The 24,731-nt window shown below is 37.4% G+C and overlaps 7 protein-coding genes and 2 long non-coding RNA genes across 12 annotated transcripts; 4 read left to right on the plus strand and 5 right to left on the minus strand.

Moving 5' to 3' along the window:
• Positions 1 to 1,045: 1,045 nt before the first annotated feature.
• On the minus strand, positions 1,046 to 2,270 carry LOC104776160 (dehydrin COR47). The gene is made up of 2 exons (XM_010500172.2): positions 1,825 to 2,270; positions 1,046 to 1,688 (listed from the first exon to the last, which is right to left on the minus strand). The coding sequence occupies exons 1-2, from the start codon at positions 2,155 to 2,157 to the stop codon at positions 1,284 to 1,286; spliced, it is 738 nt and encodes a 245-aa protein (XP_010498474.1). The 5' UTR covers positions 2,158 to 2,270; the 3' UTR covers positions 1,046 to 1,283.
• Positions 2,271 to 4,214: 1,944 nt separating this feature from the next.
• LOC104776162 (dehydrin ERD10) lies at positions 4,215 to 5,596 on the minus strand. Its single transcript, XM_010500173.2, has 2 exons — positions 4,899 to 5,596; positions 4,215 to 4,818 (listed from the first exon to the last, which is right to left on the minus strand). The coding sequence occupies exons 1-2, from the start codon at positions 5,220 to 5,222 to the stop codon at positions 4,375 to 4,377; spliced, it is 768 nt and encodes a 255-aa protein (XP_010498475.1). The 5' UTR covers positions 5,223 to 5,596; the 3' UTR covers positions 4,215 to 4,374.
• Positions 5,597 to 6,324: 728 nt separating this feature from the next.
• LOC104734568 (uncharacterized) lies at positions 6,325 to 6,982 on the plus strand. Its single transcript, XR_015595389.1, has 3 exons — positions 6,325 to 6,450; positions 6,520 to 6,646; positions 6,732 to 6,982. It is a non-coding gene; the product is annotated as an uncharacterized LOC104734568 (long non-coding RNA).
• Positions 6,983 to 9,239: 2,257 nt separating this feature from the next.
• On the plus strand, positions 9,240 to 11,557 carry LOC104776163 (uncharacterized). Of its 2 annotated transcripts, XM_087501000.1 has the most exons (3): positions 9,240 to 9,372; positions 9,463 to 9,664; positions 10,982 to 11,557. In XM_087501000.1, exons 2-3 carry the CDS (start codon positions 9,552 to 9,554, stop codon positions 11,187 to 11,189), a joined length of 321 nt encoding a protein of 106 aa, XP_087357126.1. In that variant the 5' UTR covers positions 9,240 to 9,372; positions 9,463 to 9,551; the 3' UTR covers positions 11,190 to 11,557. The 2 variants fall into 2 exon arrangements, with proteins under 2 accessions (XP_087357126.1, XP_087357122.1); XM_087500996.1 differs by lacking the exon at positions 9,240 to 9,372 and having other exon boundaries at positions 9,405 to 9,664.
• An 881-nt stretch (positions 11,558 to 12,438) lies between these two features.
• Positions 12,439 to 15,339, minus strand: LOC104778798 (4-coumarate--CoA ligase-like 2). 2 transcript variants are annotated; one of them, XM_087508704.1, is made up of 6 exons: positions 13,990 to 15,339; positions 13,760 to 13,905; positions 13,623 to 13,690; positions 13,428 to 13,530; positions 13,182 to 13,337; positions 12,439 to 13,065 (listed from the first exon to the last, which is right to left on the minus strand). In XM_087508704.1, exons 1-5 carry the CDS (start codon positions 15,233 to 15,235, stop codon positions 13,224 to 13,226), a joined length of 1,677 nt encoding a protein of 558 aa, XP_087364830.1. In that variant the 5' UTR covers positions 15,236 to 15,339; the 3' UTR covers positions 12,439 to 13,065; positions 13,182 to 13,223. The 2 variants fall into 2 exon arrangements, with proteins under 2 accessions (XP_087364830.1, XP_087364829.1); XM_087508703.1 differs by lacking the exon at positions 12,439 to 13,065 and having other exon boundaries at positions 13,067 to 13,337.
• Positions 12,562 to 13,168, plus strand: LOC104776164 (auxin-responsive protein SAUR61-like). Its single transcript, XM_010500176.3, has one exon. The coding sequence runs from the start codon at positions 12,562 to 12,564 to the stop codon at positions 13,000 to 13,002; it is 441 nt and encodes a 146-aa protein (XP_010498478.1). The 3' UTR covers positions 13,003 to 13,168.
• Positions 15,340 to 15,748: 409 nt separating the features above from the next.
• On the minus strand, positions 15,749 to 19,726 carry LOC104776165 (OPC-6:CoA ligase-like). Its single transcript, XM_087508705.1, has 5 exons — positions 18,702 to 19,726; positions 17,907 to 18,052; positions 17,763 to 17,830; positions 17,549 to 17,651; positions 15,749 to 15,999 (listed from the first exon to the last, which is right to left on the minus strand). The coding sequence occupies exons 1-5, from the start codon at positions 19,591 to 19,593 to the stop codon at positions 15,886 to 15,888; spliced, it is 1,323 nt and encodes a 440-aa protein (XP_087364831.1). The 5' UTR covers positions 19,594 to 19,726; the 3' UTR covers positions 15,749 to 15,885.
• Positions 19,727 to 21,088: 1,362 nt separating this feature from the next.
• Positions 21,089 to 21,837, plus strand: LOC104776168 (uncharacterized). The gene is made up of 4 exons (XR_015595390.1): positions 21,089 to 21,130; positions 21,220 to 21,364; positions 21,443 to 21,473; positions 21,652 to 21,837. It is a non-coding gene; the product is annotated as an uncharacterized LOC104776168 (long non-coding RNA).
• A 73-nt stretch (positions 21,838 to 21,910) lies between these two features.
• LOC104776167 (4-coumarate--CoA ligase-like 8) lies at positions 21,911 to 24,696 on the minus strand. 2 transcript variants are annotated; one of them, XM_087508702.1, is made up of 6 exons: positions 24,321 to 24,661; positions 22,947 to 24,230; positions 22,710 to 22,855; positions 22,551 to 22,618; positions 22,294 to 22,472; positions 21,911 to 22,122 (listed from the first exon to the last, which is right to left on the minus strand). In XM_087508702.1, the coding sequence occupies exons 1-6, from the start codon at positions 24,451 to 24,453 to the stop codon at positions 21,998 to 22,000; spliced, it is 1,935 nt and encodes a 644-aa protein (XP_087364828.1). In that variant the 5' UTR covers positions 24,454 to 24,661; the 3' UTR covers positions 21,911 to 21,997. The 2 variants fall into 2 exon arrangements, with proteins under 2 accessions (XP_087364828.1, XP_010498481.1); XM_010500179.3 differs by lacking the exon at positions 21,911 to 22,122 and having other exon boundaries at positions 22,132 to 22,472; positions 24,321 to 24,696.
• Positions 24,697 to 24,731: the final 35 nt, after the last annotated feature.

Raw genomic sequence — 24,731 nt, forward strand, 5'->3', positions numbered from 1 at the left:
TACAAAGGAAAATATCAGATGTTAAATAAAGCTAAACTTTATTATAATCAGGAAGATGTTGACAACTATACCCATTTTTCACTACAATCTCTTGATACTTATATATATATATAGTTTCATAATCTACTGTACTGGCTTTGCGAGAGTATGAGAAATCCAACCCCATATTTAGAGTCCGTTGAGATCATTTCATGTGCTAAACCAAATTAAAAAGGTGCAACAAAAAAAGAAGAAGAGAAAAGGTCATGAAGCGATGAAGTAAAATTCCATTAACCTTAATTATACCTCCTTTTATTATTTACGCAGCATCACCGACTCCTTTGACTGGCCTCCTCTTCTACACATGCGTGACCCCGCCACCGTCACACCTTCTGGCTTCTGCGTAGTAAAACGAAGAAGAGAAAGCAAACCAAATTAAGCAAATAATCACATATTGTTCTTAACTGGTTAGCTTTGATCAGAAATTCAATTCAATAACTCGGGATCTAAGGAAAACATTGCAAACTTAACCTAATCTTATTAAAGGGAAAGTTACCCAAACTTTGAAGATGAAGCACCGATGGAGAGAAGACTATCAGTACATATATGATTATTTATCCTTTCTATATTTAAAGAAGAGTTTTGAGACGTTTCAGATCACAATTTACAATGCCGTTTGGTTTTAGAAATATCTAACTGGGAAGAGAAAGGGTTTCTGGAGAAGTATCAGTTATCACACGATTGTGATCGTCAAAAAACAAAAATTGTAGATAGCTGACATGGCAAAATTTTAGAGAAACAATTCTTTGCTGATGTGGACACATCAGTGGTTGAATTGATGTAAGAAGGCAGATAGCAAAATATTGGAGCTAGTTCGATATTCGTATAAGAATAGTATCTTCTCAATGATGTAAGAATTTAGTTAATAGTATTTGTCCACATTTTCTTCTTGATACATGTAACATGTCATCATTTGAAACTTTTTGTCAGTTCGAGGAGATCATGTAAATAACGTAATCATCATACGTATAATATGCGAGGAGTAGATGGAATGGCCAACTGAAAATTTACACAGAAATTATCACATAAACTTAAAACATAAGAACCATATGCAAACAAAGATAAAATGAAATTACAAAAAAAAAGGATCAAATGCAATCAAATGAAAGCTACAAGAACAACTTGTAAAGAAAGAAAGAAAACAAAAAAAAAAGAGAAAGATAATGATCACAAAAACACAGCAAATGTCCCACACTCCCATATCATTATTTCATCCTTTCATCATTTTTTTTTCTTTTCTTTAATTAATCAGAAGACTCTTTTTCGTTCTTCTCTTCCTCTGTCTTGGCGTGATAACCTGGAAGCTTCTCTTTGATCTTTTCAAGAATACCCTTCTTCTCAACCGGATGCTCCTCCGAATGTCCCACCGGGTGCTCCGTTACAGTTACTGGCGTGCTGGTTGGGACTGGTGAATCCTCTGTCTCCTTGTCGTCGTGGCCTGGAAGCTTCTCCTTGATCTTATCCATTACTCCTTTATTCTCTCCACTCTCGGTTTGGTGATGCTCCACCGCACTCTCCGGAATTGGTACCTTCAGGGTGGTGACGACTTGTACATCTTGATCCTCTGTTTCCTTGTCGTGGTGGCCTGGAAGCTTCTCCTTGATCTTCTCCGCTACTCCTTTCTTCTCCTCACCTTCTTCGTCGTCCGACTGTTAAGATATTCAAAACCATGAGTGTGATTATTAGTTTAGTTCAATCAAGATCGATCGTAAATCACTCTTCACTCAGATCCAACACGACCTCTTCTCAACCATTTCGATGAAAACCAAAACTTAATAAACTTACAGAAGAAGCAGAGCTGTTGGATCGGTGAAGCTTTTCGATGACACTAGGCTTATTCACCTTATCCTCTTCGGTCTTCTCTTGAAGTTCCTCGAGGAGAGTAATCTTGTTCTCCTTCACTTCCTCGTGTTCCGCAGCTAACTCCGGTTCCGAGACCTGAGCCTTATGGTCGAACTCAGACTCGAGCGTCGTAGTCTCTGCCTCTTTCTTCTTCCCCAAGAAATCGAACATTCCACGATCGGTAACTTCTGGTGTAGTAGTAGTTGATGATTCATCTGTTGCGACGACCTTTGGGGTCTCGTGCTCGGGAACGGTGTTCTTGTACTCTTCCGCCATAGTTAAAATTTGAATGGATTGAACGATTTTAATAAACAGAAACTAAGAACTTTTAAGTTGCTTTAAGATGGTTTTGAAGAGGTGTGTGTGTGATGAGTATATCGTTGTTGTTTGAGATGAGAGAAGAGAGAGTTGGGGTTTTATATTAGGTGAAGAGAAGGGTCCAGGCCAACGCGGAGGTAACGCTGGAAAGATTTAATTATTTTTCTAATAAAGCAAAAGTATGGATATTTAAAAAATTGCAGGATGACCCCTTTCGTTTAAGTCGGTAGATGAAATATCACCACTTTTTATTAATTTAAATCATTACAGTGTTATTAATATATTAGATGAAGAGTTTAAACTAATAATAGATATCGCATAGTCATGTACTTTATATCGACCCAACTATGGTTTTCGTGGTCGATGTGCATCCTAGTAATTTTATAATCTAATGGCATTTTATTTAATTTTTGAAAGATAACAGATGGATAAGTCAAGAGTCTGAATAGACTTCTATAGGAATAAAATGTAGTAGTGGTTTAGAATTTGAATTTGATATGTTATGTCACCATCATTATTCAAACCTTTTTGTAACAAAAAAAAAGTAAGTAGAACTCTTACAATATTTAAACATTTCTATATGATTTTAACTAAGATTAAAAGAAATTATAGAGGGGTTCTATATGTATTCAACTAAAAGAATAACCACTAGGCAAACGGGGAAAGTTTTGAGAGATAGGTTACAAGAGAAATATATCATCAAACTTTAAAAAGGGATGTTTCCAACTCTTTTAAGACTTTCTGGTTATCTTTGTTAGAAAATAAACAATAATGGGTAAAATTACAGTATCTTTCTTAAAAACGTATCATTACAATAAAACAATAAACCGAACTATTAACAGCTTTTTAACAAGCCATAAGATTCACGAGTCGTGGCAATACATAATTGATAGGGAAGACAAAAACTAACGGTCAGTAAATGGGAAAGGCTAATGTACAAGAGAAGCTAGAACGAAGTAGAAGAATAATAATGAGGAAAGATATGAATTTTAAACCAATACATGGTGAACGCGTGTCAGAGCGGGGCCCACATATGGAACTCATTACTCATTGGTCGGCTTTGATTGGCTTAAACCATGGATGTCGGTCATGTAGGCCCACCGATTGCAGATATTTTTTAGAGTTAAAATTCCTAAAATATGACATTACTTCTCTAATAAAAAGTAAAAGACGATACCAAATTTTTTTTGTTATATTTTTAAACAAGATTTTAACAGATGGGATGGGAGCATTTGAGAACGCACAATTTCGTTTTTTTTTTTTTTTCTTTTTTTCTTTTTATTAAACTCATTCAACTATTATGAAATATGAATCGTGTTCTGTTGAAAGATTTAAGACGTCGTGCCACATATTAATAAATTGATACGTTTCATGTACACGCGACCCGTAATTAACAGGCCAAACTATATAAAAAAACAAAAAAAAACTTACGCATTGGAGGGTGGTCACTCTACCGACACATACCAAACAAATCAATCGTTTTCGTTGCCAAAATTGATTTAATTCACATTTAAACCCTCATCCAAAAAAAAATTAAAATTCAGATCGTATTCATCAGATACTATACTATATCGACGTAGGAGATGTAATTGATCAAAGAAACAATATTAAACCGAATCTAAACCAATATTAAACCGGTTTTATTTATTTATGTAAACCAAAAATGAATTTTATGTCAAATACATGGGCACCAAACCATGAAGCAGGGCCATATGTTGTGCCAATAGTGTTTACAAATAACGTTACCAAAACGGATCAAAGCCTACTGTTTTGATAACAAGCACACGATGCGGGCCTGGCCTCATTATAAACAAGCACAGGTTCAAAAATATGAGTATTTTTATCTTGTCCCTCGATGTATTGTGATGGGTTTGAACCCCGATTGGGACAACGATAATGATACTGTCACAACTATACACTCCAGTCTCCATACCAAAAAAAGTTCCACAGTTTTCACTAGTATCAATAGAATAGAATCACTTCGTTCATTTATGTAGAAAAGAGAGAATGATGCCTTATATTAAAAAGCCAATTTTTTTAGATTAAAACACAAATAATACATAAATTTGGAGAAAAGCTTAAAATTAAAGAAAAGAGAGTATGATAACAAAAACACAACAAATGTCCCACTCGGCCACTCCCACATCACATTATTCATTTGTTCTTATCATTTTCTTAAGCAGACTCCTTTTCTTTCTTCTCTTCCTCTGTCTTGGCGTGGTAACCTGGAAGCTTCTCCTTGATCTTTTCCATAAATCCCTTCTTCTCCTCCGGATGCTCAGCAATCGGTGTTGCTGTTTCAACCAACGGTGTGGTGTTGACGACCTGTGATTCCTCTGGTTTCTTGCTGTGGCCAGGAAGCTTCTCCTTGATCTTATCCATTAGCCCTTTCTTCTCTTCTTCTTCTGGTTTTTGATGCTCTACTGGATGTGGTGCTGGCATGTTGGTGACGACTGGTACATCATGACCCTCTGTTTTCACGCCGTGTGGAAACTTATCCTTGATCTTATCCATCACTCCTTGGTTCTCTTCCTCTGTTTTCGCATCTCCTTCGAGGATCTTTTTCTTGTCCTTCTTCTTCTTCCTCTTCTCACCGTCTTCACCTTCTTCATCGCTCGACTGTTCAAAATCAAACGATGAGTTTGTTTGTCTACTTAGTTACCAAAAAACTACAAACTTATAAAAACTTTTGTACTTACAGAAGAAGAAGAGCTGTTGGATCGGTGGAGTTTTTCGAAAAGGTTTGGCTTGTTCTCTTCTTCCTCCTCGTGTTTCTGGTGAAGCTGCTCGAGGAGGGTAGGCTTATGCTCCTTCTCTTCCTCTTTTTGGTGTTTCGCCACGAACGGCTCTGGTTCAGAGATCTGAGTCTTGTGCTCGAAGTCAGACGCGAGAGTATTCGTCTCTTGAGGTTTCACTTCCTCCTTTTTCTTCAAGAAATCGAACATTCCCCGTTCCTTAATCTCTGGCGTCGTCGTCGTTGATGGCTCTTCTGTCGCGACGTTGTTCTTGTACTCTTCCGCCATAGTTAGCCTTAAATCGGTTGAACAGTTAACGTAAATAATAAACAGAAGTTTCGAAATTCGAAATTGAGCTTTAAGTTGCTTTACGATGTGTTTTCAAGAGCTGTGTGTGTGATGAGAGAATTATTGTGATGAGTGGGGTTTTATATAGTGTGAAGAGAAGGGTCTAGGCCAACGCGGAGGTCACGCTGTTAAAGATTTTAACTATTTCGTTTAAAGATAATAATACAAAGGACGGATACTATTTCTTAAATTGCAGAATGGACCCCTTTTTTTCTTTGACGTCGGTGGATGAGAGAGTTAAACTAATAGTAATAGAGATATTCGCATAGTCATGTACTTTTTCGTTCACGGGAGATGTATGGGAAGGTTTGGTTACATGGTCGACATAACATCATTTTAATTTATTATTTGATTGTATATTATAAAAATTAGATTAGATAGATAAGAAGATATGTAATGTATTATTAAATAATTTGAATAGATTAGGATATAGTCATATAGTACATAATATAGTGGTTTGAAATTAGATGTTGTTATCGTAATATAGTGGCATTAGGATATAACTAAATTCTTTAATATCTGTTTTTAGTAGGTATTGTATGAATTTAAATCGTTGCCATAATATATAATATATAATGAAAACTTACATAAATTAAAAAATAGTTTGAACGGAAGCACAAATTCTTACAAGAATTTTTTTGAATACTAATTTTCATTTAAATATTTTTATTTAAACTCTTCGGCTATTTTTTTGTCTTTTGAATTTTTAAGGGATAACGTCCTATTTCCCCATCAAAACTATCTTATCGTACTAGATGGAGCCGGAACTTTGACATCGTCGTAAGTATCCACAAAACAAGATCTCTCAACCTATATATCTCCAAATCTAAAGTTCTCATTTACTTCTCCATATTTTTTGGTTTAATCGATTTACAAATTAAACCGCTAGAAAACCAGTCAAACCAGATATAAAACATAGTTTAAAACCCGATTGACCTTATAAACCCGACCCGGTCTAAGAATTTTTATAACCCGATCAGAAATTCTCAAACCTAAGAACCCTAAAATCATCATTTTCTAAAATCATCATTTTCTAAAATCATGAACACCGTCTCTTGCATTGGGGCAATATGTTTCAGGTGGGTGCATAAACCCAGCCAATTTCCTACCAAACTCTCGCTTATCCACCACTGGCGCCAAGAGAAGCCCTCGTGACTTCCACATTCCAGTAATCATTTGTGTTCTTAATTGATTTTGGAGTTGAAAAAAATTTGTAATTTGAGAATTTTTTTTGCAGATTTTATCTTCATTTCTGATCGGATTTGATGTGTTCTTGGTTCAGTGAACCATGATTCCAATCACCAGAACTTGAATAAACCCAACTAAGAGTTTTGGAGCTGCAATCGTCTATAAAAAAGGACCACGTGAATCTCCATTATATACAACAATTATGATTGATCTTTTATGTCAATTTGGTTGAATTGTTTATTTGATTTTTCTTGGATGCAGTGGATTTTCTGGGTTGGACGGACCATTCATCCGAGCAGCCTTCATTAGCATTCAAAAGCAGAAGCTGATTTTTTTTTTTTGGGTTTTTAGAAGTTCACAGTTGCTTTATCTTTGTTTGTATTGAGCTTTGACATTTTTGAGATCTGGTCATATTTGTTTAAATGGATTTTTCTATTTCTTCTTCTCTCTGGGTTATTTGATGTGGATGATCTGGTTAAACGTTAATGAAAATATGATATAGTGTTCGTTGAGATGGGGAAAAGAGATTTAAAAAATAAAAAAGAATTGGTGATTTAATTATATAAACGGGTCGAAATCAGGTTGAAATCGGTTTACAACTTTTGTTAGTTGGTTAGACAACCAATAAACCAATAATTAACCAATTAAACCTGTATTTATGGAGAAATTGATGAGAATTATGGATTCAAGGAGATTTAGAAATAAAATTTTGGATTTGGAGAGATATAGGATGAGAGACATTTGTGCAGAGATATTTAAGACGAGGTGAAAGTTCTGGCTTTATCTAGTAAGATGTGATAATTTTCATGTGGAACTAGGACGTTTTCCCAATTTCTAAAAAAGAGTTTAAGACTTTAAGGTTATTTTATAAGAAAATAAAAGTAGCGGGCTAAATTGCAATACCTTGTAAACAGTGAATCATCAAAAATAAATAGAGAGAGTAGTAGATATGATATGACAGAGCTAATTACAGGTTTAACTAGCCATAGCCATCACGCCACCTGGCAATAGATAAATTGATAAGAAAAAAAAATCAGTACCTACCTGTTAGTATATGGAAACATGAGTAGTGTATAAGAAAATTCAAATAATGTGGACATGCATGGATTAAGCCAATATGTAATTGACACGCGTCTGAAGAACGTTACAGGAGCCCACAAATGGAACTCAATGGTCGGTTTTGATAGGCTCTAAGCATAGATGTCGGTCATGTGGACCCATTAAATCTCTGTAGCCACGTCGGCAAAAGCTAAATTTCAGATTTTTTTTTTCCGGGTTAATTTACTATACATAGATAACTCCGCTAATAAATTACCTTGTTAAGACGTTACAAAAAGAAAAAGAAAAAAAAGCATGCAGCAAAGTGAAGGTGTACGTGAAGCTTTTTATATATACTTTGAAATAGTTAAGAGAATTAAATTATGTATATGTAATGTATGTGGTTCGTTTTTTCTGCTGTACAAGATTACGAACGGACGTTAGCTTTGTCATTATAGTAGAACAAGACTGAACAGACGGGGCATTGAGAACGCACCATTTTGGATTTTGCTTATACATTTATTATTTAGATGATCAAAATGAATCGTGCTCGGTTGAAAGATTTAACGTCGACAATGCCACATAATCACGGAATCCAGTGGCGGATCTAGAGAAAATATTTGCATAAGGCACCGTTCATGTAGTTAGTAAATATTTTAAAAATAATTTGTGTAAAGTTACTAAAAATTGCATGAATTTTATAATAAAAAATGACTTCCATTGATTTTTATATTTATATATATACATATACTAGTTACATATATATCACAAAAAGTATATATAGGTTGTAAATTATTATATAACTTTGACCAAAAATATGTTACCTAAAAAATGATTTTAATTAAATTTGCTCAAAAGAAACTTACATGTAAACATTAGAAAACAAATTATATAATAGAGATAGAGCAAATCAAAATAAAAGTAATAATATGAAGAGATGTCAACCAAACTAAAATGGGAGAAAGGAGCCTCTAACTCATCAACTGGAGAAATAACCAATTGATCTAACAAATAAGTATACAGTACACTATTGATTATTATTTTTTTTCAAATCAGCATGGGGCACGTGCCCTACCTTCTTCCTATGTGCATCCGCCCCTGGCTGAGACGTTTCATAACACACGCTACTTGTAACGTAAACAAATCTTTTTATTTTAGGCATTGGGACAGCACTGTACCGACACATACCAAACAAAGCAATCGTTTCGTTTCTACACAATTATTTTGTGCACCTAAAGACTAAAGTGTTCAATTAGGATAAACCTCATGAGAAATTAGAACTAACTAAAAATTAAAAGATATATATATATATATATATATATATAAATATCTTATATATTTTTTAAAAATAAAATCTGTATCGTTACTAATCCAATTTTAGTTTCTGTATTTATTATTTTCTTAACAAAAATTCCCAAAATAAATGAATATAAACCGGAACCAGACCGTCTGGTCCAGACATAAAACATCGCGCACAATTATCCTCTTTAATACCAATACTTTTGAGTATAATGAGAGATTTGTACCCCAAAGATAAAACAATTTTATCGATCATCAAACACACACAAAAATGATCTAAACTCGATTAAATTACGTACACGTAACGGCAAGCTTTCCCATTAACGAAACTCAAAAAAAAAAAAAAAAAGTATTTTGTTTAGTTTAAGATCTCGAAAGGCCCAAATGTGTAATAACAATACATCATTAACCTAACATGGGCTTTTTTTAGTCGGGTCAAATCGGGTATAGAACCCGGAAAGTTATAACCCGACCCGGGAAATTTGACACCGAGACAGAGGAAAGGAGGAAGAAGAGTCTACGCCATTGTTGATTCGACGAATCGAAAACATTGTTTGAATCTCCAGTATCGTGTTTCCCGTTGTTTGATTCTTCGATTTCGAATCGTATGACGTAGAATTGATCTTTAATCTCGTGTTTCTCCGGCGATTCTCAGGATATATCAGTCGACTGAGAGAAGAGAAGGATTTTGTATTTCTGTTGGGGGTGGTGAAATCGGAGAAGGCTGCGAAAATAGGGAAAGAGATGATAACAAGGTCGAATCTAGCAGAGCAGCTGAGGGAATATCAGATTCGATCGAAGCATGATTGGGCTTCTGTTTCTTTCTTCTCGTCGACCTCGAGTTTTTCTTCTTCTAGGTGAGTATTTTTATTATTATTGCCTTTTTTTTGTGTGTTTATGTATAATTCATTAATTCGAGATCTGTGGAATTTGGTTTTTCAATTATCGTACAGTTGTGTTTCTTTGCTGGATACTAGCTCTGGTTGCGTAATGTTTGGAGAATTGGATTTGGTTTGCGTGAATTTTACATTTAGAAGTTAGGGTTTAGGGAGATCTGAAGGTCATGTTCGAATCGGGGAATCGAAACTTCCCAAATTTGTTTGAGTCGGAGTTGTGACCTAGAGTTCTGATTTACAGAATTAGAAACCACCACCTCTTTGTTAAACCTGCACAAAGAATTGTGATTTGGATGATTTAGGAAATGATCGATGTTGGTCTCTGTTTAGCCGTTCAAAGTATACCTGGCGATGCTTATTTCAGGCTGGCTATGGATGATTTTGAGTAAAGCGTGAACTCTTTTAAGATATTCTTAAGTTCCTTGCACATTAGCAAGGAAAATATGTATCCCTGAGCCAGAGGAGTGTGATTTGAGCTTCTGGCTGTATTGTAGTTCTATATGTTAAAGTCAAGCTAGCTGCTGTGTGTGACCTTAATGCGACTTTTGACATTGGCAGTTCAGGTAAGTTGAAAGTTAGCTCTGTATGTAAAGTAGCAATTGGGTCTTCCAGTGTAGTGTGTTTGTTAGAGTATTCAGTCTCACTACTATTTTTGTTTTTGGTTTTACTCGATTCAAAATTAAAAAAGTGTAGCGACTGCTACTATCAACATCTTGTTGTCTTATTGCTTGGTATGATTATGTCTTATTATATTCTGGTGTAGTAATTTTAGTTTTATGATAGGGTTGGCAGCAGTTCATGCTTATCACTGTGTGCTTGTATGGTTTTTTACATATAGACAGATAAGATAGAGAGTAGTGATGCACCCATGTATTTCTTGGTTCCCTAACCTAGTTCTCCTTCGTGTCACCTGTTCACTCATCTACTAAGATGCAGAAAAATGTTGTTCATCCTATATTCTAGATAAGATGCAGCTATACTATCAAATTTAATACATGTCGTATACTTGTCCCCAGAATACATTTTTCTGTTCTAAGATTACGTAGAGTAAACTCTTTTTTTTAGTAGATCACAAAAGTAGCTAATCGATTTATATCTCGTTTTTGCAAGATTCAGTCTCGTTTTTGTGATGTTAAATTGGTCGAAATTCTCTTCCCTCTTAACTCTTACAATCATTGCTCGAGTCCTTTGTTGTTTTAGTTTTACTGAGCTTCACTAACATGCACAGATCTCATGAGTTATACATCTATTAATAAGCTTCTATTTGGTTTAATCCAGGGTGGATGTTGTAGTCTTTGTCATCTGGGAGCTAGTCATCTTAGCATTCTTAGTGTTTTCAGCGGTTTCCTTGTACTTCAAGCGGTTACAACTCGCATTCATCTTGGTATGTGTCACTTTGCTGCTATTAATTTTCATGAAGGTCACAAAGCAAGTAAGGTTAGCCAGGAAGAAGAAGCGAAGGATGCTTCTTCCGCTATCCATGTAAAGCTGCAACATCTTTTTCATCCACATGAGAATTTGCAACCATTTTCTCTTACATAGCCACCAAACTCACCTCCTGGTTCACCGTGCTACTGTGTTTGTTTGTTTAATGGATGAAGATGACAGAGATGCTCACCGCATGGGGTTTAGAGGTTTGAGTCATGTCAGGGTGGCTGAGCTGGAAAATTTCAGGGTTTAGGGTTTTTGAGTCGGACGATAATTTTTTTGATTAGCGTTTGGCTGCAATCTGGTTTTGTTCAGAGAAAAATATGTGTTTGAAAGAGTTGTGTTTCATGTGTAATTGTGATTGTGAAATTCAGACGGTTTAAAGCCTTAACGAATGAGGAAAATAATATCCAAGTTTGCATTATCTTTTAGAATGGCTCTGGAAGATTATAATTTATCTGGTTTTCTACTTTGGTTTATAAAACACCAACAAAACCAACCTTTATCTACAACATTTTCAGACGTCATCTAAGTACAATACCACAAAGATAAAGATGCAGCAAGCGAATAGAAATTATAACGGTGTACTACTCGGGACTACACATACATAGTTGAAAAGTGAGGGCTTGTAGGATTTCATGTGACTAGGGAAGAAAAAGACAAAGAAGAAATTAAAACAAGGGAGATAGATACACAAGAAAGTAAGAATAGAGAAGTTGAGGACGTGAACATAACAAAGAAAAGCAGCAGCAATTTGCTCTTAAACGGTCACATCTCACATGCTCTATTGTCACCACCACATCTCCTTTTACCCTCTCACAAACTTATACTATGTGGCCTCAATCATATGTAACTGTTGTTTACCATTCCCAATTAATAATTTGTTAATGCCTTATTTCTCTTGTTTATTCATATTAATAACTTATATTTGAATTTTTTTTATTGCAACTATCAAATTTTAAAAATATTTTCGTATATTCATATATAGTTTTATGTAAAGATCTTTAAATTCATTTGTTTTCTTTTAAAATTTTACACTTTGGTTTTTCATAATTAGCTGGTACCGACCGTTTCTTAATCTTATCATGTATGTATGTTTATCTTTTGTCTCCTATTTTTTTTTGGGCCAAAAGATTATTGTTCATGCTAGAGATACAGGACCATAATTTTTTTGACAATAGATGCAGGACCATAATACAATCACATGGTAACTAATTTTTAACCCAAACAATGAAAAATCACACGGCTACCTTACTCCTTCCACACATTCCCAATCCTCTTTTTTGGGCCGCATGACAACTACCACAAACACTAATCACATTTTGTAGTATATATATATGTGGAGAGAGAGGCAAGTATAGTTCAGACAGTAACATACTAACAGTATACACAACGGTATTATATTTTGGTAACAGATCAAAGTTCCATACATGTCTCTGAAGAAAAGATCTTGCTCGAGGCTTAGTCTCACCGATTTGATGGAGAAGTGGAGGAAATGCAAGAAAGGACACTTTGCAGTGTACACCAGGGAAGGCAGGAGGTTCGTTTTGCCGTTGAATTATCTGAAACATCCAATCTTTCAGGTCTTGTTGGAGATGGCAGAGGAAGAGTTTGGTTCCACCATTTGTGGCCCTTTACAGGTACCTTGCGATGGAGGTTTGATGGATCACATCCTCACGTTGTTGAGAAACAGGAGTTTGTCTGACCATGATGATGATGGTGGTGATGACGGTTTGAAGAAGAAGACGATGAACCATGATGTGTTCTCCATGAGCACGTCCTGCAAGGGAGCTTCATCGGTTTCATATTTCTTCCCTCTCTTCCGTTGCACAGCGCATGATCTGAGCAAGCTCCAGTCTCTAGTTTTTTAACAGTTTACGCGTTGTGGAGAGCGCTTTTACATACAAAGGTCTTTTCTGTTTTTGTAGATATATCTAGAAAAAAGAGATTCTATATAAGCTTTCAGTTTGTATATCATTGTTCAGTTTTGACAGAGATATCTGTAGAAGAAGTGATTTAACATTTAAACCAAACAAACGGGTTAATTAACTGTGAAGTGCGAGATAGTTAAGGATGTTGACAGAGCTTCCTGCTAGAGTTTTGAGGTTCTGAGCTTTATAAGTTCTCTTCTTAAAATCTTGCCAGAGGGATTTTTGGGGATTGAAGCCAAAAATGTGACTTTGCGAATCCTCTTGTATGGTGATACCTATGCAACCCAAACAAAAAAACTCCCCTTAGAATCTAAAGGAACATGATTAGCTTAGTGACAAAGCACCATATGCATTGTTGAAAACACCTGTTTTGCTACGAATCCCATGATTTCACTTTCCGATAAGTTACTTCCAGCTTTTCTTACTATATATGCCATTGGATATTGCCCAGCTTTCATGTCAGGGATGCTTCAAAAAACCACAAGAAAGAAAAGTTAAGCAAATACAGAATCATTAAAAAGAAGAATGTGATGATGGCTTATGTTAAAACCAGGACTTACGGTACTACTGCTGCATCAGCAATCTCTGGATGAGCAAGCAACAGTGCCTCTAGTTCAGCTGGAGCAACCTATTAAACATTTAACCAATTACCAAAACCACCAACTTTACTATTCAGATCAACTTTACTATTCTTTACCTGATAACCATTGCATTTGATGAGCTCCTTTAATCTATCAACAACAAAGACAAACCCTTCACTATCAATGTAACACAAATCTCCTGTTTTCAACCATCCTTCTGAATCAATAGTAGAAGCAGTAGCTTCTTCGTTCTTGAAATAACCTTTACACAACTCAAGAAGTTTCAGACTAACACCAAAAACAAAAACAAAAACACCTTTTTGCAAAAAGATCAAAGAGTCGACACCTTTCATAACAGTAGGACTTCGAATCCACATCTCACCAGTTTGATTCACACCCAAGACCCGACCCGTATCAGGATCCACAATCTTAGCTTCCACATTTGGAGCCAGCAAACCAGAAGCTCCATACCTCATAGTCTCCTCTTTAGTATACATAGAAGCAGCTACGGCCGTTGACTCGGTCAAACCATACCCTTGTAAAACCTTAACCGCCGGATAATTCTCAACGAACTTCTCAATCATCTCTCTACTCAACGGAGCTCCTCCAGCCACAACGGTGTGCAACGAGCTCAGATCATACTTGGAATTGATCTCATTTGCCCCGTTAACCATAGCTACCAGAATCGGCGGAACAAGGGAAAGATACGAAGATCGGTGAACCTCCACCGCCGAGAGAAGCTGAGCCATCTCGAATCTGGGTAGAACCACGATCGTCCACCCTAACGCGATTAGCCCCGTCGCGAAACTCCCGAAGCCGTATACGTGGCACATCGGGATTGTGCAGACGGTTCGTTGCTCTAAATCGAACCGGGTCCGGTACGCTTGTACCAATGCGATCAGGTTACGGTGAGTCAGCATTACTCCTTTGCTCGTCCCCGTCGTACCTGATGAGTATAACAGAGCCGCCGTGTCGTCCTGATCGACTCGTTGCTTAACTCGTGGCTCACTCGGTTCCGTTTCGATCATCGTCTCTAACCTCCCAACTATTTTGACGCGCTCGTCGCAAGGAACGTGGTCTGCGTCCATGAGAACAACCGGGATGTTCGAATTAGACGACCCGGCGGCGAGTTTGGAGACGAGCTGACAAGTGGTGAAGGCGAGAACAGGGTGCGAGTTGTCGATCTGTTTGGAGATTTCGCCGGAAGTGTTGATCGGATTAGCGGTGGTGATGATTGCGCCGAGTGACATAACGGAGAGTGTGACGATTGGGAAGAGGATTGAGTTGGGAGAGAGTATAATTACGACATCTCCCTTGCGCACACCTAATCCGTAGAGACAAGCCGCGACTCTTTCGACGCCGAGCCAGAGCTCGGAGAAGCTAAGGCGACGACCGGTGACGGCGTCTACGAATACGGTTTTACCGCCATGAGGCTGGGATGAAATGAAAGTCGTGACGTCGAGAAATTGGTTTGGCGGGAAAGCCATTGGCTCACGTTTGCTGTAGAAAGTCGATGTGGATTCGCAGAAACCGCTTTTCCGATCTAGAATTAGCGTTCTGGATCCGATTTTGCCGCCGTGCCTAGTCGCCATGTCAAGGGGACCTTGGTTGTATCGAAATCCCCTCGGTGATTTGGTGATTTGGTCGTTAGAAAACTGGTAAGTAACTTTGTCGTCTTCTGGTTTCAAAGTTTCATGACGTGGGAATTCTTATTTTATATTTTGGGTCAAAACATAAAGCCCACTTCACTCTTAGTCTTTGACCCAATAAGGCTTTGGCCCTAATCAAAAATTTAGTGCTTTGTAGCGGGATATATAAAATTCAGTTTCGATTAAATTAATTTCTTAAACAAACTACTTTGTATTTTTTTTTTTTTTTTTTTTTTTTCATTTTCAAATGGTAATGAGTAATGACTAATGATTGGTTAAAAGTATTTTATATTTTACTCAAATTTAGGCAAGTGTATGATGATGATTAATCAAATGCTGTGACGGATGGTGAATGGTGAAATCCTTAAAACAGACATAAATACTCGAATAGATCATGAACTCCTATATCAGTATATCCGAAAAAATCGAAACCAAACCACTAAAAGGAAACACCAATTAGCAAATTGTCTCAGCATTTTGATTTATATGAGTATCCTTCCAAATTATTCAATATAAATTATATGCTTATATATTATTGCAATCGAAAAAAACAATACCATCAATAAAATTAAGAATGTAGCAAATAGATACTTTCAAAGCTTGGAAGTTGCCAGTTTGATTAGGTCTTTGCGAAGTGTTTTGCCGGATACGGTCTTTGGTATGGAGTTTATAAATGCAACCTTTCTTATCTTTTTATATGGCGCCACCTGCTCATCAAAGTATTTATTTATTCACCACCCAAAATAGGGGAAAACGAGCTATTTCTCCCTGAAAACTATCATATCAAGCTAGATAGAGCCCGAACTTTAACCCGATCTAGATATCCTCGAAAAGAAAGTTCGATTTCTATTTCTCCCTAAAAAATAGTTCTACATATATATATTCCCAAACCAAAATTACATTGGTTTAGATTGTGAACCTAAGATCAACCCACATACACTCAAAATTAGACCAATTAAAACCAGACCCAACATTCTTTTAACTATAAACCATTAAAAAAATATTATCTGATAAAAAAAAATGGTTCGTTCTCCTTCACCAATCGCCAAACCTCCATAGCTTATCTTAGTAATTGAAGCTTTAATGAAAATCGAATGGATCTTATTCTCAGACAATTTGGAGTTTCGGAGATTTGATTTCCCTTTGCTGAATTTTTTTCCCTAGGAATTTAAAATTTTCAGATCTCATGGTTGAATCCCATCGGAGTATTATCTTCTCCGCCGTCTCTAATTCAAAAATCAGATATGGATTGGTGTTTGACTTCACTGATCGATTCTCTCTTTTATTCTATTTTTCTTCCTCCTTTGAAATGATATTTATTTGGTGGTGAAGATTATAGCGAGAAAACTAATGTTTGATTTCCAATTTTTTTTTGAAGAACTAAAATATCAGCTGGCAAAAAAAAAAAAAAAACTAAAATATCAGACAAAAAAACCTTTTAAAAACCCATTTATTTCTGATAAAAAGTCATCCCGGAGATCGTTTTCTCTCGTCTTTGTGCGAGTTTCTTTTAGCCGATTTGGCTTTTGTTTTTTGTTAGTTAGTTTGTTTTGTTTCTCCTTTTGCAGTGAGTAAATCTCTTCCGATTAAGAGAAGACAAACGCCAAGTGTTTGATTCCTTCCATGGAAGGAATAAATCCTTTATACCTCCTATTGGTGGCCGTTATTGGCTTTGAATGAAGGTTTCATTTCAGTTCGCGAATTGTGATGATGGGATCTCATCACTCGGTTCCCACTCGGCTCCTTCTTTATCATCTTCACCAATCTTCCCACCTTTCCAACTGAGTCAACTCGGTTCCCGTCCATGAGCACGATCGGAATATCAAAAATTAAATAGTGTGTGAAAAAAAAACAGTGAAGACGATGTCGACAAAAAAAAAAAAGGCGATATAATATATAAAAAAATATAGTCGGTCAAATAGAGGTTTGGTTTGGTCTAATTGGGTTTAGGTTCTTTATTAGACGGTTAAGTAAAGAGTAAACCAGTAGAAACCGAGGACTGGGTGTAATTAGATCTCAAACTTTTAAATCGGGGAGATATAAGTGTAGAACTGTTTTTTTAGGAAGAAATAGAAATTGAACTTTCTTTTCGAGGATATCTAGATTGGGGTTAAAGTTCGGGCTCTATCTAGCTAGATATGATAGTTTTCAGCGGGAAATAAATAGAAAGATTATTGTCAGATAGACAATGGAAAGAACAAAAAAAGTAAATAGAAAAGAATGGTGTTGTTTTGTGTTTATAAAAAGCACAACCACCTGTTTAGAGATGAAGTCAATAATTTGTTTCTCGGATAGATTGCTCTCGGACATTCGCACCACGTAAGCCATCGGATACTGTCCCACTTCTTTGTCCGGAAACCTTTTGCGATGCACAAAAGACATGTTGCATATATATATATTGATGTTTCAAAGTCAAAAATTAATATGGTTGAAATCAATCGAGAAAAGAAAAGATTATGAAATATTTTACGGAATGACGGCGGCATCGAAAATTTCTGGATGAGTGATCAAAAGAGCTTCTAGTTCAGCTGGAGGCACCTGATAATTAACAAACGTTAGCTTTTTATTTTAAAATTGTATACCATTGATGCGTAATAATGATAGATCTTTAAACCTGATAGCCTTTGTATTTGATCAGTTCTTTCAGTCGATCCACAACAAAAAGAAAACCATCGTCATCAATATAGCAGAGATCTCCAGTTTTTAGCCATCCTTCTATGTTGATAGTTTCATTTGTAGCTTCTTGGTTTTTAAAATAACCTTTAAAAAAAACAGATAAATATAGAAATATATACGTCATTGCCATGTCATTTTTATTCAATTCGACAAATTTCATTGCTACAAATTTTCTATATAGCATACCACCATATTAATTATTCCATTATTATAGTGCTAAAATCTAAAGTCTAAAAGTCTTTTGCTACCTAACATTTTCAGCTGTCCACGTGACCAATATTAATCATTTTAGAACATAATATAAAAAATAATAATAAAATTTAATATTTAATTAGGAGAATCTTTCATAATTTCTCATTTGAAAGATTCTTTATAACTTTTGGAGAGATTCATATCGTTAAATAATATTTCCTCCATTTTAAAATATATGATGTTTTAAATAAAACACAAATATTTTAAAATAGTTACTTTTAAAAAGTTTATTAATCATGTTTAAAACTGCATAATATAAAGTATGAAATTAATCTAAAAGTTGCATAAAAACTTGAAAATATCATATATTATGAAACAAAAATATCTCTCCAAATATTCTATATTATGAAACAAAAAGATTAATATTTATTATTTTATGATTTAATTTTTAAACGAGAAACTACCATTGTAGGTGCTGATATACAAACCTGAAACCTCAATTACAAGTAATATTATACTAAAGCATAACGTACTGTTTTACCATTAGAAATTGAAGGCCCCTTGAGCCAAAGCTCGCCCGTTTGATTAACTCCCATGACCCTACCCGTATTAGGATCCACGATCCTCGCTTCCACATCAGACGTCAACGTCCCGGCCGTGCCGTATCTCCTAGTACTCTCCTCTACAAAACCCGTGTTAGCCCCTCCGCCGTTCGATTCCGTCAACGCATACCCCTGATGTATATCAACCGATGGATATTTCTTTAAAAGCCCTTCCGTGACCTCCTTGCTCAGCGGCGCTCCACCACACCTCACCGTCCTCAGTGAGCTCAGATCGTACTTGGCCTTGATCAGATCCGCACCGTAGAGCATAGCTACTAAAACCGGCGGCGCCATTACTAGAGTCGTGGCTTTATACTTGTCCACCGCATCTAACATATCGTGAAGCTCGAATCTCCGAAGAACCACCACCGTCAATCCCAAAGCTACGGTCCTCATGACGTAGCCTAGTAATCCAAAAGTGTGGGACATTGGAACGGTGCATAGGAATATCTCGTCTCGTTTCGATTTATCCGAGAAGTATCTCGCCACGTGAGCGGTTAAGTTACCGTGAGACGAGATCACTCCTTTGCTTGGTCCTGTGGTTCCCGACGAGTAAAGCATCATCGCCGTGTCGTCCTTGTTGACTCGGTCTCTGACTCGTTTACCGCTCGGTTCTTTCTTCATCATCTCGCTTAATATCCCAACGACTCTTATTCCGCGAGCTGGTTCCTCTCCGTCGTCGGTGAGAACGACGGAGATAGCGGCGGCGAGTTTGAGAGCCAGCTGGCGCGTGGTGAACGCCAGAGTTGGGTTGCAGTCGGCGATCTGTTTAGAGATTTCACCGGCGGTGTTGAGAGTGTTGGCGGTGGTGACGATGGCGCCAAGAGACATGACGGAGAGGCAGACGACGGGAATGTAGATCGAGTTTGGAGAGAGGATGAGGACGACGTCACCTCGATCGTCGTATTCCGACGACGGAGAGGAACCAGCTCGCGGTGAAGCTTAAACGGTATCAATGAAGGCGGTGGTGCCGCCGTGCGTTTGAGAGGAGATGAAAATTGTGACGTCGAGGGAAGGATTTGGTGGGAGACTCAATGGGTTGCGTTTACTATAGAATGTAGAGTTTGATTTGCAGAAACCACTTCTTGGATCAACACTGAGAGATCTTTGAGGATTTGCCATTTTCTCAATACAAGCGCAGTTTCGAGAGTGGCTTATGTAGTTAAAAACTACTAGTAAAGGGAGATACCTAAACTAGTGAAGCAGAGTAGCGTTTTATATATGTTTCCATGCATTAACCAGATCGATATATATATAGCGATTACTATGATATGACGAATGACTTAGTAAACTTTTATGTATATTTTGTCACATGCAGGAGGAGTTGAGCGTGATTCACGATTTTGCTATGGTCTACATATAAAAAAAGAATTCCGCGGACGCTAGTTATTGCTATTGGGAACATTACTCTTAGAAGAAGACAAGAATGAGAAAAAGACATATATGTAGTTATAAAAGTGGAGTTTTCAAAGATAGCGAAAAATATTATCTTTCTATTTACAAGGCGATATTCACTGTCAAAAAAGGAATAGAAAATTTTGAATTTCATTCGGTGGACCAACATTTTCTCATCCAGATGGACATGTCATCTTTTTCTAAAATGATCCAATTCAAGATGAAATGAGTGAGTTTGAGTAAGACTTTTGATTATGACGTTGGCCGACACAAAACAATGAGAATCGATCGTGATGAGTGGGAAATGTTATCCCTTAATGTAAAAAAAAAGGAGAGAGAATATATGAGATGACGTTGATTGTTTTTCAGTTTTTCTACAGGAAATGTATCAAATTAAACCCCATGCCGATTTAGTAAATGAGTTATTGACACCTATAGTATACATACTCATAGCTAGTTAAACTCTTTAAGGGATTAATGAGTTTTAAAATTGAATTGAAATAGAGATTTGTGAATTAAAAATGTGAAGGAAAAGATGGGGTTGGTGGTGGAAGAGGAATGATCAGACAAACGAAGAAAATACCAAATTCAACTGCATGGTAAATATTGTTCAATCTTTATTATCTTATTTTATTTTTCTAAAATCAAAGTCAACTTTCAAGTATTGCAAATCACCAAAAATGAAAAAGGAACATGCATTATCAAAATTTTGGAGTTGTAGACATTTCGTGGCAGCTTTTCTCTGGAAGGTGTGTGTCCTCTCTCACTGTATCGTCGAAATAACCAGCTAATTAATGTCTGTTGCTGAACTGGCTACTCTTTTTTTCCACATATTCAGGGGACCCTTGAGCAGCTGGAGTTTGTCCCCAGTGAATCTGCCAACTGTGAGTGCTTAGTATGCTGCTACATTGATCCTCCTGCCCGGAGCCTTGAAGGTTTCATCACACACCTCTCTCGTGAAGATCATCCACAGGTGGTTATCTAGCCAAACCCTCTCTTGAGCTATTTTGTAGCAATACATTTTTTTTTTTTAACGCCATGTGCACTTTGTTGTTTAAGCAGCTTCCTCGCATTGTTTGGAAGCAACCAACGCACCTTATCAATCTTAAGCCTCCCTTGCCTCCCCTTCCTCTCATTGCTTGGAAGGGACCAAAGCACCTTAGGAATGTTGAGCCATTGTCTCCCCCTTAATTCTACTCCTCTCATGGTGAGTGAAGCAAACCAAGGTTGTGTTTTTTTAAAAAAAATCTGCTAACGTTGACAAAGGCTTTGAAAAATCCACCAGGCATCTCTCTAGTAGAGCACATCAGCGGAAGGTAATCAAAGAATCCTAGCCAAACCGGACGGGCTTATAATTGTATCAATAGGTTTTTGTCATTGTCTTGACTATTTTTGAGTCAATAAAACAAACTCTTAACCACTACTAGTTTCCCTTTCTCACTTGTAGTTTCGTTTGCCTAATTTTCACCCCGTGTGCATTTTTTTTTCAAGCAGAAGTTGGGACTTTCTCGCTACCATGGCGACGAAGCAACCAAAGACAAGTTTTAATATCTGATAACGTTGAGATGTGTCTGGGGTTTTTCTTAATGATAACTAAAACATTGTAGCGAAAGTGCAAGAAACTGTTGAGATGAATGCTTGTGATTCTACGTTATACCAATTTATCTACTAATCGGTAAATTGTAATGGTATATAGTTCTTGGAAAGTAACTGTAGTGTAGGCCATTCAGCTGAAGTTATGCTCTTCGACATGGATAGAACAATAAATCTGGGTTTTGCTTTTCGACAAATGTAACAACAGATTTACTACAGTAAAAACAATAATAATACACATACGCTCTCACCTAGCTTGGAGTTGGAAGTTGCGAGCTTGATGAGATCCTTGCCCAAAATAGTGCCTGAAGGATTCTTTGGTATGGAAGATACAAAAGCAACTTGTCGTATCCACTTGCCCAAAGGCACTTGCTATATAGATTATGAAAATTGTTATTTATAGTATTGATATTTTCACGAAGGTGACAGTAATTATCCAATAATTTATTACACTAATTAAGATTGGATTCTTTATTTAATCCTTGTAACAATTTTAAAGCTTGGAGTTGGTGGAAGTGAGCACGAGCTTTATGAGATCCTTACGTAGAATCTTGCCTGAAGGATTCTTTGGAATATAAGACATGAACTCCACCTTTCGTATCTTCTTGTAAGGTGCTACTTGTTTCGCTACAAACTCCATTATGGACTTCTCTGCTAAGAAACTTCCAGTTTTCCTTACAACGCACGCCATCGGAAATTGTCCAACTTCTTCGTCCGGAAACCTGTAAATCGCCAAAAACATTAATAACTCATGACGGTTTCTGGACACCAAACGATGAGTGTACGTTGTTGTGACTTACGGGATTACTGCAACATCTTTGATCTCAGGATGAGTGAGCAGCAAAGCTTCTAATTCAGCTGGAGGGACCTATGTAATGATCACAAAAAAAAAGAAAAAATTTAGGACATAGTACAATCAACATTTTGGTAAACTCATCGATAGCTATTTCTTTTGTAACCTGGTAAGCTTTGTATTTGATTAGCTCTTTCAGTCGATCCACTATAAAAAGAAATCCATCATCGTCAATGTAGCAGAGATCTCCAGTTTTAAGCCATCCTTGTGAAGTAATTGCTTCATTTCTTGCTTCTTCGTTTCTAATATAACCTTTTAAACCAAACAAAACAATACAGAAAGTCATAAAAAAAAATTCAATTTTTATTAACCGCTGACTTGAATTACTTCTTAGTCACGGTACCTTTTGCAATGGCGGGACTTTTGAGCCAAAGCTCGCCTGTTTGGTTCTCACCCAAGAATCGACCTGTATCCGGATCCACGATCCTCGCTTCCACCCCGGACGACAACATACCCACCGCACCGTATCTCTGACTCTCCTCCACCGAGTCCGTCGAAGCACCTGCGCTGTTTGATTCCGTTAAAGCGTACGCTTGAAAAACATCAACCGTTGGATATTTCTCTAAAAAACTCTCTGTAACCTCCTTGCTCAACGGTGCTCCACCGGATCTAACCGTTTTCAGGGAGGTCAAATCGTACTTGTCCTTGATCAGATCTGAGCCGTTGATCATAGCTACCAAAACTGGCGGCGCCAAAACTAGACTCCTGACTCTGTATTTCTCGATTGCCGCAAACATATCGTGGAGATCAAACCTCCGGAGCATCACCACCGTCGAACCTAAAGCTACGGTGGCCATGGCGTAGATCAGTAACCCGTAGGTGTGGAACATCGGAACGGTGCAGAGGAAGGTCTGATTTGGCGGCTCCAATGGCTCCGAGATGTATCTCGCTATGTGCGCGATTAAGTTCCCGTGAGACGAGTCCACTCCTTTGCTTCTCCCTGTGGTTCCCGACGAGTAGAGCAGCATCGCCGTTTCGTCTCTGTTAACTCGGTCTCTGACTCGCTGCCTACTCTGTTCCTTTTTCATCATCTCGCTTAAAACCCCAACGACCCTGACACCGCGACTGGATCCCACGTGATCTTCGTCGTCGTCTTCCGTGAGGACAACGGGGATATCAGCGGCGGAGGCGGCGGCGAGTTTGGGAGCTAGCTCGGGAGTCGTGAAAGCCACCCTCGGCTTGCTGTCTGTAATCTGTTTGGAGATCTCACCGGCGGTGTTGAGAGGATTCGCTGTGGTTATGACGGCTCCGAGGGACATGACGGCGAGGTTCACGACGGGTATGGAGATTGAGTTCGGGGAGAGGATGAGTACGACGTCGCCTCTCCGTATGCTAAAGTCGTGGTGGAGACAATCGGCGACACGAGCAACGGCTCTCCAGAAATCGGGGAAGCTTATACGGTGGCCTGTGGTGGCGTCGATGAAGGCGGTGGTGCCACGGTGAGGTTGAGAGGACATGAATGTCGTGACGTCAAGGGAAGTGTCTGCAGGAAGTGGCAATGGGCTGCGTTTACTGTAAAACGTCGAGTTTGCTATACAGAAACCGTTTTTAGGATCAATGAGCGATGGTGATGATGGTCTTTCTGAATCAGCCATTTTTTTCAATTGGTTAGATGGATGATTCAGCCCTGAGAAGGTTTAATATATGAATTTCAGGTGTTATTGAAGCATTTAAGGTGAAAAGAGAGGTGAACCATGGAGAGTGTCACTGAATGAACCTGGATTTGTCAGACCGGTTTCAGATTGATCGTCTGATGCGTCTGAATACAACTTCCGAGGATTCAGCTGTAATCCGACAAGACGAGGAAGAGCTAGTTTCCGGAACCAACTCGTACATATTACAAGAGTCATCTCAAAAACTACCCCAGGAAATAAGACAAGTATTTGTAAGGGGATACGGTCTCTGTATTCAGGTTAGATATTTTTTTGGGTTTGAGCTTAACAAATTTTTTTGGGTTTGAGCTTAACACATGATCTTTAGAAAAGTATTTTACTCACGTTGATTGTTTTTTCTATACGGGACATTATTACATTCACGAAAGGTATCCCATGCCCACTGGAAAATGAAACATTGACACCTTATCTATATATAATAGATAAACTCTTTAGTAAACCACACATTGCGAGTA

Source organism: Camelina sativa, chromosome 3, assembly GCF_030686135.1.
Source record: "Camelina sativa cultivar CO46 ecotype springtype chromosome 3, ASM3068613v1".
In the NCBI taxonomy this organism is placed as follows: Eukaryota; Viridiplantae; Streptophyta; class Magnoliopsida; order Brassicales; family Brassicaceae; genus Camelina; species Camelina sativa.

Coding starts and splice junctions, on each gene's coding strand:
- LOC104776160 (XM_010500172.2), bottom strand. CDS start 2,157: ATGGCGGAAGAGTACAAGAACACCGTTCCCGAGCACGAGACCCCAAAG. Junction 1,689..1,824: donor CCAACAGCTCTGCTTCTTCT/GTAAGTTTATTA, acceptor ATATCTTAACAG/TCGGACGACGAAGAAGGTGA.
- LOC104776162 (XM_010500173.2), bottom strand. CDS start 5,222: ATGGCGGAAGAGTACAAGAACAACGTCGCGACAGAAGAGCCATCAACG. Junction 4,819..4,898: donor CCAACAGCTCTTCTTCTTCT/GTAAGTACAAAA, acceptor GATTTTGAACAG/TCGAGCGATGAAGAAGGTGA.
- LOC104776163 (XM_087501000.1), top strand. CDS start 9,552: ATGATAACAAGGTCGAATCTAGCAGAGCAGCTGAGGGAATATCAGATT. Junction 9,665..10,981: donor TCGAGTTTTTCTTCTTCTAG/GTGAGTATTTTT, acceptor GGTTTAATCCAG/GGTGGATGTTGTAGTCTTTG.
- LOC104776164 (XM_010500176.3), top strand. CDS start 12,562: ATGTCTCTGAAGAAAAGATCTTGCTCGAGGCTTAGTCTCACCGATTTG.
- LOC104778798 (XM_087508704.1), bottom strand. CDS start 15,235: ATGGCGACTAGGCACGGCGGCAAAATCGGATCCAGAACGCTAATTCTA. Junction 13,906..13,989: donor AAGTCCTACTGTTATGAAAG/GTGTCGACTCTT, acceptor AGTTGTGTAAAG/GTTATTTCAAGAACGAAGAA. Junction 13,338..13,427: donor TGGGATTCGTAGCAAAACAG/GTGTTTTCAACA, acceptor TGGGTTGCATAG/GTATCACCATACAAGAGGAT.
- LOC104776165 (XM_087508705.1), bottom strand. CDS start 19,593: ATGTCTCTTGGCGCCATCGTCACCACCGCCAACACTCTCAACACCGCC. Junction 18,053..18,701: donor GGGGCCTTCAATTTCTAATG/GTAAAACAGTAC, acceptor TTTTTTTTAAAG/GTTATTTTAAAAACCAAGAA. Junction 16,000..17,548: donor TTGACTTCATCTCTAAACAG/GTGGTTGTGCTT, acceptor TTTGATGAGCAG/GTGGCGCCATATAAAAAGAT.
- LOC104776167 (XM_087508702.1), bottom strand. CDS start 24,453: ATGACTCTTGTAATATGTACGAGTTGGTTCCGGAAACTAGCTCTTCCT. Junction 22,856..22,946: donor AAGTCCCGCCATTGCAAAAG/GTACCGTGACTA, acceptor TTGGTTTAAAAG/GTTATATTAGAAACGAAGAA. Junction 22,473..22,550: donor AAAGATGTTGCAGTAATCCC/GTAAGTCACAAC, acceptor GGCGATTTACAG/GTTTCCGGACGAAGAAGTTG.